This window comes from Panthera tigris, chromosome B2 (assembly GCF_018350195.1).
Source record: "Panthera tigris isolate Pti1 chromosome B2, P.tigris_Pti1_mat1.1, whole genome shotgun sequence".
Lineage (NCBI taxonomy): Eukaryota > Metazoa > Chordata > Mammalia > Carnivora > Felidae > Panthera > Panthera tigris.
This window is the reverse complement of record NC_056664.1, coordinates 40,653,333-40,667,173: the sequence shown is the minus strand read 5'-3', so window position 1 is coordinate 40,667,173 and position 13,841 is coordinate 40,653,333. Positions and strand designations below refer to the sequence as shown.

The following is a 13,841-nucleotide window of genomic DNA, read 5'->3' as shown; positions in this document are numbered from 1 at the left end:
TCTTTTAAAGTAGGCTCCAAGCCCAATGTGGGGCTTGAACTCACAACCCTGAGGTCAAGTTCCATGCTCTACCGAGAGCCAGCCCCACACACATCTCTCATCAATTAAGATTTGCTCTTTTATATCACCTGAACAACACTGGGTCTCCTCATACAAAGCCACACAAGTCACAACAGGCTATCGCCACAGTGTTCTGATGCTGTGGATGCCACATGGCCATTTCAACGGTTCTCTGGGGTGATAAATGGAAAAAGTTGTACTCTCTCCTATTCTTTCCTCTTGTCTATTCTGATGGCCATCATGAAATTCTGAGGGCTGGGAAAGGTAATGGCGAGCGAGGCAGCCAGGGTGCCCTCCTTGGAAGAGTCCACCTCCACCAGAACAGAAGGTCTACAGCCCCTGGGCTGTTGGCAGGCAGACCTCACTCAGGCCTACCACATTCACCAGGTACTGAAGGCTCTGGAGGCCCAGGGTCAGCCAACCCAGCCCCCCAGCATGGGCCCTTACCTGAGTCCCTGGTCAGTCTCCCCATAGTCATCAAGGTAAGGAGGAGAATAAAAACAGCCTTTGGTTTTGCCAGCTAAAAATAGCACCTGACATTCCCGTACTCTGTAGAGAGACCGTTTATACATTCTAGATTAGTAACGGATGTCTGGATTCAGTTCCTAATGGACTCGAGTCTTATAAAAATAAACAACACTAGTGCTGGAAGAGAAGAAACAGCATTTATAGCAGAGACACTTAAAGTATCAACACATCCACCCAAGTTTTAAAAGTAATTAAACTGATTGTATTGTAACCAGTAACGATTGCATTGTAAGGCAATACAGCAAGGGACATATTGGGTTAGGAATCGATGACTCATATAACACTAGCATTTAAAAAATTAAGTGTGAGAAAGATCATTAACTTCTTTTTTTTTTTTTTTAATTTTTTTTTTTTCAACGTTTTTTTTTTAAAATTTATTTTTGGGACAGAGAGAGACAGAGCATGAACGGGGGAGGGGCAGAGAGAGAGGGAGACACAGAATCGGAAACAGGCTCCAGGCTCCGAGCCATCAGCCCAGAGACTGACGCGGGGCTCGAACTCACGGACCGCGAGATCGTGACCTGGCTGAAGTCGGACGCTCAACCGACTGCGCCACCCAGGCGCCCCAGAGAAAGATCATTAACTTCTAAGCATAAAATAGTGACTGATATTTTAACAGCTATTATGAAGAAACTGTTCATTGAAAAAATGTACAAAAACATTCTGAATTAGGTTGACTTGAAACACAACGCAACACTGTACATGACCAAAAGAATTTTGAAATATGCCAGAGAAGAGAAAATGCTACTTTTATATTTCTCCTAAGGGCTATTTAAAAATGGATCTCCCCAACCCTTTGAGAGGTTTGCCTGACCTTTTTTGTGTATTAATAATTCAGCTCAATTCAACGTTTATTGAGAACCTGTCATGTGTAAGAAGTTGTCAGGTACCAGGGGACTAAGATACCTAAGATACGGATATAATCTATGCCCCAGGGGAGCTCACACTCATGTCACTTCTCTCCTTCAAACCCTGAACTGGCTTCCATCTGACTCTGGTATGTCACCAGGACATAGCAGGCCCCACAATACTTCCCCTTGTGCACACTTCTCCAGCGACACTAGCCTCATTGCTGTTTCCTGAACACAGCAGGCACATTTCCCAGTAATTTTGCAATTGCTATTCCTGCCTAGAGTTTTCTTCCTACTTCTTTTGGTGTTTATTCAAAAGTCACCTTCTCAGGGAACCTTCCCTGGTTCCCTAACTAAAAATCCAACTCCTCGTCTGCCATCTCATATTTCTCTCCTTGCTTTACTTTTTGTCCTCTGAGTGTATCACTTTCTAAATTCGTATCAGCCTTATTTATTTTCTATCTCCCACACTAGAAAATGAGCTCCACAAAGGCAGAGATTTTTGTCTGTCTTGCTGACTACTGCATTCTCAAAGCCCACTACACAGTAGTCACTAGTAAGTATTGGCTGTATATTGTCTAATATATACAACCATCGTTGACCCTAGAACAACACGGTGGTTAGGGGTGCCAACCTCCCCGTGCAGTTGAATTATCTGTGTATAAGCTCTGACTCCCCCAAAATTTAACTACTAATAGTTCATTGTTGACTGGAAGCTTTATCGATAACATAGACAATGACTAACACACATCTTGCATGTCTTATGTATTATTTACTGTTTTCTTACAACAAAGCAAGCTAGAGAAAAGATGTTATCAGTTATGAAGAAACTCAGAAAGAAGATAAAATACATTTACAGTACTGTATTTACTGAAAAAAACTGACATATAAGTGGACTTGCATACAGTTCCAAACTGTGTTGTTCAAGGGTCAACAGTATATACATCAGCCAGCGATATGTATGGATCCCAAGCCATAAGGAAACAAGGGAAGTAATTCTGATTGGATTTGGGCAGAAAATCAAGGACAGTTTCACATTAGAATGAGGCACAAAGAAAGCAGAACTGAATTGTCATGGAGGTGGGAAGGATGACCATGGAAGCAGCAGCAAAGAGACAGCATGAGCCAAATATGAGCTGTGACGAGAGGAAGCTCCCCTGTTCCTCGAATGAGTAAAACACAGGAGAACAGCAGTCTCAAAATTCTTTGCAACACAGTAGTTTCTTGTGCTGTCCCTCAACATTCATATACCATGGCAGATGCGAAGGAAAAAGTTCCCAGCGGGCCTCACCTGAGGAAGATGCCCACCCCAGAACCACAGGAGTAGGTGTGAGCGGTGCAGGCTCCCACGTCTTCCCCTTCCAGTTCCGTCTGACAGCAGTAGCTCTGGGAGCACAGCAGAGTTCCACACACAAGGCACAGAGTGGGGGCTCTGCTCTTATCACCACCTGATTTGGGGCACCTCCATGGGACAGAAAGCGCTCAAGTCATTGCTCTAACAAAGAGTGGTTAAAGAGCTGACAGTGGTAAAGCCATCCCAGAAAAATTTTGCAATATCAAGTAGAGCTAAAGAGCCCTATATTCTATGGCCCAGGCAAATTTATTTCTAAAATTGGGAACACCTCACGCAAAAACCATGGATGGGAAATAATCTATCAACAATTGGAGAAGCGGTAAGTAAAATCAATAGGAGAAAAAAACATGTAAATTCTGCTATCCTGTGATGAAATACTACACAAGAGGGAGAAGTGATGAATTATAAGTTATGTATGTCGAATGTATAAAAACTCTTAACGAAGTTTGCTGAGTGACAAAAACTATAGAGTATATACAGTAGAGTGCCATTTTAAAGCCTAGAACATGTGAAATAAATATATGCTGCTTGGGAATATAAACATTTGCGGCTAACGTGTACATGCACAGGAAGGCTCAACACCTTGGGAAGACAGTAGATCTCTGTGAGGGGAGGAGGAAGCACCAGGGGAGAAATACACAAGGCAGCTTCAACCGTCTAGGTAACGTTCCATTTTTCATACTATGGATTATTATTTATACTGCTTCTATGTCAAACATTTAAAAACATTACCAAGGGCTCTTATTAAAGTGTAAATGGTTATTTAGATAACCAGTAGTGACATTTTGTCCCCCACTGCCCCGTTTCTCGTATCTTATTCTGGAGCGTGCTGGAATGATGCTGTTACAAGTCGGGCAGGGTAAAACTCTAACCAACGTTATAATTCCCCTACCCAAACGAGGCTGAACAACAACAAAATCCCTTAAATTCTGTGTAGAGAAGTGAGTGCTTCCAATGGTAGGAAAGGCTCAACACTTGAATATCAGAACTTACGAGAAATTAGATGCTTGATTAATGAGGCTGCTGTAATCCTCTGGAAGGTCTATTAATTTGTTGGATTCTCTTGGATAGCTAAAACAAAACAAAACACACCAACAAAAACACATAAAAAACAAGTTAGAAGTCCTATTATAACAATGACAGGTAACTCTTAGTTAAAAAAAAAAAAAATGAACACTGAATCTGGGTGACTGGGTGTTACCACAGTGGCATGAATGGTATGAGAAGCCATAGTCAGAAATCAAAACAGCACTCGGTTTTTTTGATGCAGTGTCTTTATTATTATTATCTTTTGTTTTTTTTAGGTAAGCTCTACACCCAACATGGGGTTTGAACTCACAACCCCCAGATCAAGAGTCCCATGCTCTCCCACTGAGCCAGCCAGGTGCCCCTAAAAAGGCCCTCTTAAATAACACAGGGCCCTAGGGTTTACATTTTTACTTGAAGAGCTCAGAATACATTATCGAGGTAGCAGACAGTACTTAGTACCTGCCCCCATTAAAGTGAGAATGTGGGAGCTCTGAGAAGGAAGGGAAGACACTCCTCCCTGGGCTTCTAAGGAAACAGCACAGTAATGGAGAGCCCAACCATACAATTCAGGGTAAGACACAAAAGATATGCTTACTAAGGGTGATCTTGAGGCAGAAATGAGTTGGAGGAGAGAAGGCAATAGAAAACACAGACTTTCTTTAGCGATACCAGGCCCTGTTGGTTCTGTGACAAGTTAATTCAGGTAAAAGATCCAAATCCAACTGGTATGTGAGGACCTGCTCTCAGTGCTCACCTATGCCCAGCACACACTGTGCGACATGGCCTGCCCCTTCTGTCCCTACTGCAGGGACAGACAGCCGGGGGGAGTTACTGAGACAGATTCTTACTCCAGATTACCTGGAGAAACTGGATTTGGTAGGTAGGAGCCTGGGTATTTTTATTTTAAGATTTAAAAATTTTTAAGTAATCTTTATACCTAATGTGGGGCTTGGACTCATGACCCCAAGATTAAGAGTCTCATGCTCTACCGACTGAGTCAGCCAGGCACCTCTAGGCCTGAGTAAAAAGTTCCCAAAGTTATTATGATGTATACTTCAAGTAGAGAACTACTGTCCCACATGACAGTAGGGTTGAACCATATGAAACTGGCGATATTCAACCATTTTTGACTTATAACAATCAGATTTCCACATGGCTCAACCTATTAAAATTAGGGTGCTATCATCTCTAGATTTGGGACAGGCTATTTATAATATCAAAGAAATAGAACAGCCAATCTCCTCTGGCTTTCTGATTTTTATGGATGATGTATACAACAGAACCAAGGAGAGATTAACAGATGAAATACATTTGTCATCACCCAGGATAGCACACTTTACTATGGAATCAAAATAGAGCTAATGTCAAAAAGGAATGAAGGGGGTTAAAAAAAGTGAATGAAGAAAAAAAAAGGCATGATTTGATAATCACTGAAGCTGAGTGACAGGAATGTGGAGCCTCATATTATTCTTCATACTTTTGGATAGTTTAAAATTTTCCATAATAAAAGGGAAAAACAAAGCTAACAAAAACTTGGAAAAGGAGCTACATTTTAATTTTTATCTTATTTACTTTAATATTTAGTTTTTGGGAGAGTGCAAGTGTGGGAGGAGCAGAGAGAGGGGGAAAGAGGATCCAAGGAGGCTCTGTGCCGACAGGCTGACAGGAGCAAGCCTGATGTGGGGCTCGAACTTGCGAACCGTGAAATGATGACTCAAGCTGAAGTTGGACACTCAACCAACTGAGCCACTCAGGTGCATCAGGACCTACATTTTTAAAAAAGCTAACATTCTAAAACACAGTAACTTTGCTATTTGTTTCTTCTGCCAAGAATAATGCACTATACTTATATTCATAATTCTGATTTTTTTTTTTTTTTTTTTTTTTTTTTTTTTTTTTTTTTTAATGAGAGGGAGAGAAAGCATGCATGGGAGCAGGGGAAAGGGGCAGAAGGGGAGAGAGAGACAGAGAGAGAAAGAGAGAGAGAGAGACAGAGAGAGAATCCTAAGCAGGCTTCATGCTCAGCACAGAGCCCAATCTCAACAACCCTGGGATCATGACTTGAGCTGAAATCAAGAGCTGGATGCTCAACCGAATGAGCCACCCAGGCGCTCCTCATAAATCTGATTCTTTTATAAACTCTCGTTAGACTAAGAAGAAAAAAGTATGAAAGGAGGATGTTCTACCTCCTGGAATTACTTTATAAAGGTCTGGGAGGTCAATTTTAAAGGAATGGCACACTTACAACCTGCTTGTTGCCTACCTCTCACCACCCAACCAAGTCTTTGATAATCTTCTTTTTTTTTTGAGCGAGAGAGAGAGGGAGGGAGGGAGGGGCAAAGAGAGAGAGAGAGAATCCCAAGCAGGCTCTGTGCTCTCAGCACAGAGCCCGACGAGGGGCTCGAACTCACCAACTGTGAGATCATGTCCTGAGCCAAAATCAAGAGTTGGATGCTTAACCGACTGAGCCACCCAGGCGCCCCCAATCTTTGATAATCTTTAACTTACCTTATAGCATCTCTTTCACCTTCTAGATATCTTTTAACTTCAATGTGATGACACCAACTTCAAAGTAAATAGAAAAAAAAAAAACACTTAACTTTTGAAGGGTTAGAACTAGATTTTTTTCCTCTCTAAATCCAGTAAGAGAAAAATAAACCTTTTTGCCTTAATATATCTACTGCATCAAAAGAAGCTTGGAGGAATACACATTTTGCTTCAACTTCTAAAATCAGAAGAATATGACCTGTGATTTTCTAAAAGCCTAACTATCACCCACTAATTTGAGACACTCTGGAAAAACCAGTATGAATTAACGACAACCTTTTAGTATTTGGAGTTAGAATACTCCTATTAAATTCTTTTTAAATTATGGCAAAATATACATGACATAAAACTTACCATTTTAACCATTTTTAAGTGTACAAGTCTATGGCATTAAGTACATTCACATTATTGGGCAACCATCACTACCATTCATCTCTAGAACTTTTTTTTTTAAATGTTTATTTACTTATTTAGAGAGAGACAGAGATAAGCAGAGAGAGAGGAAAACAGAGAATCCCAAGTAGGCTCCATGCTGTCACCACAGAGTCTGGTGAGGGGTGTGAACTCATGAACTGTGACCTCAGCGGAAATTAAGAGTTGGATGCTTTATCGACTGAGCCACCCAGGAGCCTCATCTCCAGAACTTTTTCAACTTTTCCAAATGAAATTCTATATTTGTTATTTTATTTATTTTATTTTATTTTGTTTTATTTTTTAACATTTATTTATTTTTGAGGCAGAGAGAGACAGAGCATGAATGGGGGAGGGTCAGAGAGAGGGAGACACAGAATCTGAAACAGGCTCCAGGCTCTGAGCTGTCAGCACAGAGCCTGACATGGGGCTCGAACTCACGGACCACGAGATCATGACCTGAGCCGAAGTCAGACACTTAACTGACTGAGCCACCCAGGCATCCTGAAATTCTGTATTTGTTAAACACTAGCCTGTTCCTCCCTTCTTCCAGCCTCTGGCAGCCACCATTCTATTTTCTGTCTCTACGAATTTGACTACTGTAGATACCTCATATAAGTGGAAACACACAGTATTTTTTCTTTTGTGACTGGCTTCTTTCACTTAGCATGTTTTTAAGATGAATTCATCCATGTTGTAGTAGGAGTCAGAATTTCCTTCCTTTTTAAGCTGAGTAATATTTCACTGTATGTAAACTACATATTATTTACCTACTCATCTTGTGTTGGACAATTAGGTTGCTCTACCTTTTGTCTCCCAAGAATAATGCTGCTCTGAACATGGTTGTACAAGTATCTATTTGAGTCTTTGTTTGAAATTCTTTTGCAATATATACCTAGAAGTTAAATTGTTGGATCATATGATAATTCTATGTTTAACTCTTTGAGGAACTGCCATATTATTTTCCAGAGCAGCTGTGCTATTTTCTATTCTTATCAGCAATGCACACGGATTTCAATTTATTGACATCCTCGCCAATCAACATGTGTTATTGTTGTCTGCCTTCTGATTATAGCCATCCTAATAGTTGTGAAGTAGTACCTCACTGTGGTTCTTTTTTGTGTTTCCATAATGACTAGTGCTGTTGAGCATGTTTTTGTGTGCTTAATTGGCCATTTGTGTATCTTCTCTGGAGAACTCCTTTGCTTCTATTTAAATGGGTAGTTGCTCTGGAGCACCTGAGTGGCTCAGTCTGTTGAGTGTCCAACTCTTGATTTGGGCTCAGGTCATGGTCTCACAGTTTGTGGGTTCGAGCCCTGGGTCGGGCTCCATGCTGACAGTACGGAGCCTGCTTGGGACTCTCTCCCTTTCTCTCTGCCCCTCCCTGGCTCGTGCTCTCTCTCAAAATAAATAAATAAACATTAAAAAAATGGGTAGTTGCTTTTTTGTTGGGATGTAAGAATTCTGGCCATATATTCATACATTCTGATACTAATCCTGTATCAGATATATGACTTGCCAATATTTCCCATTCTATGGGTAAAAGAGCCAAATTTTCATCTTAACTAACTTGACATGATTGACAAGTAACTTTCTCTAGACTTCAATTTTCTCGAATATAAAGTGAGGGTACTAGACTAGATAACCCTCAAGGTTTTTCAGTTCCAAAAATCTACACGACAGAATCCTTAACAAGTAAGTTAATATAAGGAAATAAACATTTCTACCACTACTCTCCTTCTAAACAAATCTGCTTATGCTGTTCACTAGCTTGGCAAAAACCTAACCACAAAGGTAAATTGTTAACTAAGAAGGCCTAATCATTATAGAATCATTATAGAATAAATCACACAGACTGATCGATCACACAGGCTCACTATCTGAGAATTTTGTAATATGTGATAAATCTAAGTTTGTTTCCTTAGAACTACTCAATCTAATGGAAGAAGAGTGTGTAATCATTACCTTTCAATCAGTAATTTTGTTATCTCATTGTTTTCTTGAAAAAGGCAAATGAGGTTGTTTGGCAGGGAAAGGTAGTTACACAAATGTTCAAAATGGCTTGTTCCAGAAACTGCAAATGGAGAAGAAAAGAGTGATGCATATAACAACTAAGAGTAGATCCTGTAGGAGAGTAAACAAGAGCAGAGCTTAAAGAAAAAAAAAAAGGGCACGATGAAAGAGTTTGAATTTACTAGATACATAACTGGTAGAAGTTCACAAGAGGGCACGTGGAAGGGGTCCACAGGAAATGACACAGCTGAGAGTGGAGCCAGACAACTCCCACGCCAAACTGGTCACCATTTCTTGGTAACTCAGTTTTGCCGTTTGCAAAATGGTGACCAGCACGATCTACCTCACTGGGGTTATGTGTGAGCATTAAGTGACAGTCATAACACACGGGTGCTCTGGAAAAGTAGAAAGCGGTGCAGAAACAGGAGATGATTTCATCATGAGAGATGGATTTAAGCACTGTCTTTAATCATCGCTGCAAATGATTAGGAAGTCTAGACTATTCATTGGACGAAGCTGCTGGTCAACGGACTTTGAGAGGGCAGCCTTACGTGAGGCTCCCCAGGGCCTGCGCCAGGCACTATGAGGTACAAAGACCATAAACTTCAAGTCTGCCTTTGTACTACACTTTTGTGAAATGAATCAAAACAGAACATAGGAATCAACTGAAAATAGCAAATGAATTCCTACATTAAAATCACATATGCGTAATTAGGGGTATTCTGAACATTAATGCCACACATTTCAAGTCAAGAAACGTTTGACGTTGTGAGTTTTCCTCTTTTATTATCTGAAGAACCCAGGTTACAAGTAACATAAAATTGAACATTTTAACATCTGAAAGCCAAACGAATGTATTGTACACGTAAATGTACAAAAATAGGACAAAATAATGTACAAAAATAGTACACTTACTGAGATCCAAATAAAATCAGACCTATACATAAGTATGCATTTTTATTCTATAATGGTGCACATCACCACAGTCAATTAGCTACGTTCTAAGTTTTCATTTTGATAAGGCACCTTAATTATAAACTGCTGGAGTGAAAGACTACATACCTTTCTCACACTTTGAAAGAAAGTAGAAATTACCTTGAATTTCAGGTGGGGAAGGAACTCCATTTAAGTAATGAAAAAACAAAGCAGAACACTTCAGGAATGGCATGATTCCATTTCTGACATTCCTCCACAGATGCCAGCCAGACGGTGTTTCTCTCAAGGCACTAAAAAGAGAAAAATAATTGGGAAACCTAATGAGAAAAGGTCATTTTAGTTTTGGAACAGTATGAGAACAGGGACAACTGCTATTTGGCATCAGTGGAACAGAGGCTTAAAAAAGTGGGCAGCCCCATTACAGGATGTCTGGTATAAATAATGCTATAGCCTCCAATGCTGTTATTAAAATTTATAAAAGTAGGGGCGCCTGGGTGGCTCAGTTAGTTAAGCGTCTGACTCTTGATGTTTGTGAGATCGAGGCCTGCATTGGCTCCGTGCTGACAGTGAGAGCCTGCTTAGGATTCTCTCTCTTTCTCTCTGCCCCTTCCCTGCTTGTGCTCTCTCTCAAAATAAATAAACATTAAAAAAATTTTTATGAAAGTAATATAGCTATATAGACAGAATACCTGAAATAAAAAACTATCCACTATTCTAGAACCTTTTATCAACACTATCATTCTGGCAAACTATTTTCACACTCATTTATGTCTTACATAGCTCTAACTGTAACATATAAAATTTAAAATTAGCTTGTTTTTCAGAACATCATAAACCATAACTGTTTTTAGAATTGTAATATTCTGGAATACATAACCTACAGCAAATTATTCCTCTGCAAGCAAACACTGCAATTGCTTTAAATTCTTTGCTAATATAACAATATCAGAGTGTACATCTTTATGCCTATAGGTTTTTCTTTTTTTTTTTTTTTTAATGTTTATTTATTATTGAGAGACAGAGAGACACAGAGCGTGAGCAGGGGAGGGGCAGAGAGAGAGGGAGACACAGAATCTGAAGCAGGCTCCAGGCTCTCAGGTGTCAGCACAGAGCCCAACAAGGGGCTCGAACCCACGAACGGTGAGATCATGACCTGAGCTGAAATCGGTCACTTAACCAACTGAGCCACCCAGGCGCCCCGCCTATAGGTTTTTCTATATGTTGAATTATTAGCATTATTCTCATAATACATTATTAGCATGTATTCTCAGAAATGGGATAACTCAGTCCAAGAATAAACATCAGGGTCCTTGGCATACATTTTTTTTAGTGTTTATTTTATTTTTCAGAGAGAGAGAGAGAGAGAGAGCGCGCGCGCACATATGCAAGCAGGGGAGGGGCAGAGAGAGGGGGACAGAGGATCTGAAGCGGGCTCTGTGCTGACAGTAGTGAGCCTGATGTGGGGCTCAAGCTCACAAACCATGAGATTATGACCTGTTTAACAGACACTGTTAAAAAGCTAAGGAAACTGCTGTAACAAGTCACAATGACTCCAACAATACGTGGATTTCTAATAATTCCCTTGCACTCTGGCCAGTCCTACATATTAGTTTAAAAATATCTGGGGTGCCTGGGTGGCTCACTTGGTTAAGCGTCCAACTTCGGCTCAGGTCATGATCTCATGGTGAGTTCAAGCCCTGCGTCAGGCTCTGTGCTGACAGCTGGGAGCCTGGAGCCTGCTTCAGATTCTGTGTCTCCCTCTCTCTGCACCTCCCCCGCTCGCTTGGTCTCTCTCAACAATAAACATTTAAAAAAATAAAATTCCTAACAAGACAACATATACTTTAGAATAGTACTTTGCCAGATCCTCTGAGCAAAAGAAGGTTCTGTGGCCAAATACATGTGGGAAGCTCTGCATGTTACTCCTTTCTCAGTGACTTCCAATCACATTAGTATATTAAAATTTCTTGGGGTGCCTGGATGGCTCAGTTGGTTAAGCGTCCGACTTCGGCTCAGGTCACGATCTCATGGTTCGTGGGTTTGAGCCCCGCACTGGGCTCTGTGCTGACAGCCCAGAGCCTGGAGCCTGCTTCAGATTCTGTGCCTCTCTCTCTCTCTCTGTCTCTCTCTCTCTCTCTGCCCCTCCCCGGCTCGCACTCTCTCTCAAAAATAAACATTAAAAAAAAAAAAAAGTATAAAAAAAAAAAATTTTAGAAGTCCTGGGGTTCACTTCCTCATCTTCTCTTTTAAACATGTCAACAGGCAGCAATTTCCCTTTTTTTAACAAATGAATTCCGTTTTCATGCTATCACCTACTCATATTTGGGGAACTGTTATCATGTAAGGATTATGACCTCACCTTCCTGTGCACTGGTGAAGTGTTTTATACAAAGCAAGAACTGCTGATTCTTCTTCACCGGCAGGATTTTCTTGTTCCATGCCATTCTCTTCTGAAACATATGGAAATATCAGTACTCCGTATCTGCTTATTAAACGGATGAATGACCGCATTATTTCAGCACTCACATATATTCATGCACTTAACACATACATGAAAATCTGTGCACAAAATACAAAGAACTTTAATCCCTCGGGTGTGAGCAGCGTCACTCTCCGTCCTGACGAGGAGCCAGTAGGCTTTAGGAGAGGAAGCCGATGTACTTCAGCGTGCCAGGCAGCAGGCTGTGAGTAAAATCAGCTAAACAATTCTGTGGCACTCAACTATTAGCTCAACTTATGAAATAAAGAGTAAGTGAAAACAGTCACATTGCTAGGGGATTTTAATAGGAGAAAGGAATTTGTTTGAAAACTTTCCCCATGACGGTGAACAGCAAAAAGAAGTAGCCTAATTATAATCTACGCATTATTCTCACCGAGGCACCTCTTCCTCTTCTTTTTTCTGTTTAATCGAGAAAACTCAAGTACTTCCTCCTTCAAGAATCTGACAAAGAGGAGTTACCTGTACACGAGGTAAGTAAGATCTGTACGATGTGTGCCATAGTGACCAGATGGAAAATGTGAAGGTCTCCAGTGCCTAGGCCGATCCCAGAAAAATCCTGACACTGCAACGCGGGGAAAGCGAGCACCAAGCCCACCTAGATACCAGATGCCGATGGTCAGACAGGTCACCTTTCCTTCCATGGCTGAAGACATTTCCAGTTTCTTAACATGATCCCCTTCAGAGCTCAGCCCCCTGCACCCGCAACCCACCCCCCCCCCCGCCCCCGGCAGAAATCGTTGTTCTTAAAGGGTACACATCTTAGAAATTCCACTGGGACTGGCGAAATGAAATGACATACAGACTAATGGGCTCTTCACAAGCACCATCATTTCACAGGCCCAGTGATTCCCTAATACCGACCTTATTAGTAGTAATAAAGGTAACACTTGAAATCTTTCTAGGGAGTAAGTAGTGGAAAAAAACACGGATTTGAGATATACAAAAATCTAGATATGAATCCCAGCTCTTTTTATGAGCTTTTTAGATAACACCTTGAGCCTCAGTTTCCCTGCAGGTAAACTAGAGATAACATATATATGTTTTTAATACCACAGCAGTAAGGATATAAGGGCTGAGAATGGATGTGAAAACGGTCAGGTACAGTAGATGCTAGTTCTCTTGTTAGCCTCCTGCTGCCCAGACGAGTGGTGCTAGTGGTGGTGGTCTTCACAGGAGCAATGGAAACAGTAACAATGGCTAACAATTACTAGGGACACCTTGTTCTAGGCTCTTCACATTGCTCCTTCCATTGAGTTCGGACACAATCATATGAGATAGGTACTAACCAACTTAAAGGTTCAGAATCTGATGCCCCAAAAGGTTAAGGGGACAGCACGTGGGGTTGCTATGTGTGGGGGTGCACTCAGTGTCCCATGTAAGGGGACCCAGTTGAGGTGGGGCTGAAAGTGAGCCACCCACTGCTTGGCTAGTGGTGTGCCTCGGTACTAGACTGCACCTGCTCAGAAGAAATAGCTCTCCTTAAATCACAAAAAAGGGCTGTCTGTTGCTAAGTAACGTGACCACAGGATTCATCTGCCCCAAAACACTGTATGGGTCAGCAGCAGCCTGACCTTACATTACTAGTGTTACTTCTATTTCTTTATAGGTTAAA

The 13,841-nt window shown here is 41.1% G+C and overlaps 1 protein-coding gene across 7 annotated transcripts in view; it reads right to left on the bottom strand.

The window, feature by feature from the left end:
* The window catches only part of UBR2 (ubiquitin protein ligase E3 component n-recognin 2), a 124,036-nt gene that overhangs the window by 3,132 nt on the left and 107,063 nt on the right, over positions 1-13,841 (bottom strand). For 5 of the 7 annotated variants that reach the window (XM_007085189.3, XM_007085188.3, XM_015538937.2 and 2 more), the window contains 8 exons: positions 12,689-12,824; positions 12,089-12,179; positions 9,889-10,019; positions 8,746-8,854; positions 6,331-6,387; positions 3,787-3,864; positions 2,731-2,901; positions 508-609 (listed from right to left, as the gene is read on the bottom strand). In XM_007085189.3, the coding sequence (XP_007085251.2) occupies positions 508-609; positions 2,731-2,901; positions 3,787-3,864; positions 6,331-6,387; positions 8,746-8,854; positions 9,889-10,019; positions 12,089-12,179; positions 12,689-12,824 (875 nt within the window). Of the gene's footprint in view, positions 1-507; positions 610-2,730; positions 2,902-3,786; positions 3,865-6,330; positions 6,388-8,745; positions 8,855-9,888; positions 10,020-12,088; positions 12,180-12,688; positions 12,825-13,841 lie in introns of those variants that run through there. The other 2 variants (XM_042986370.1, XM_042986372.1) reach the window with 2 other exon arrangements.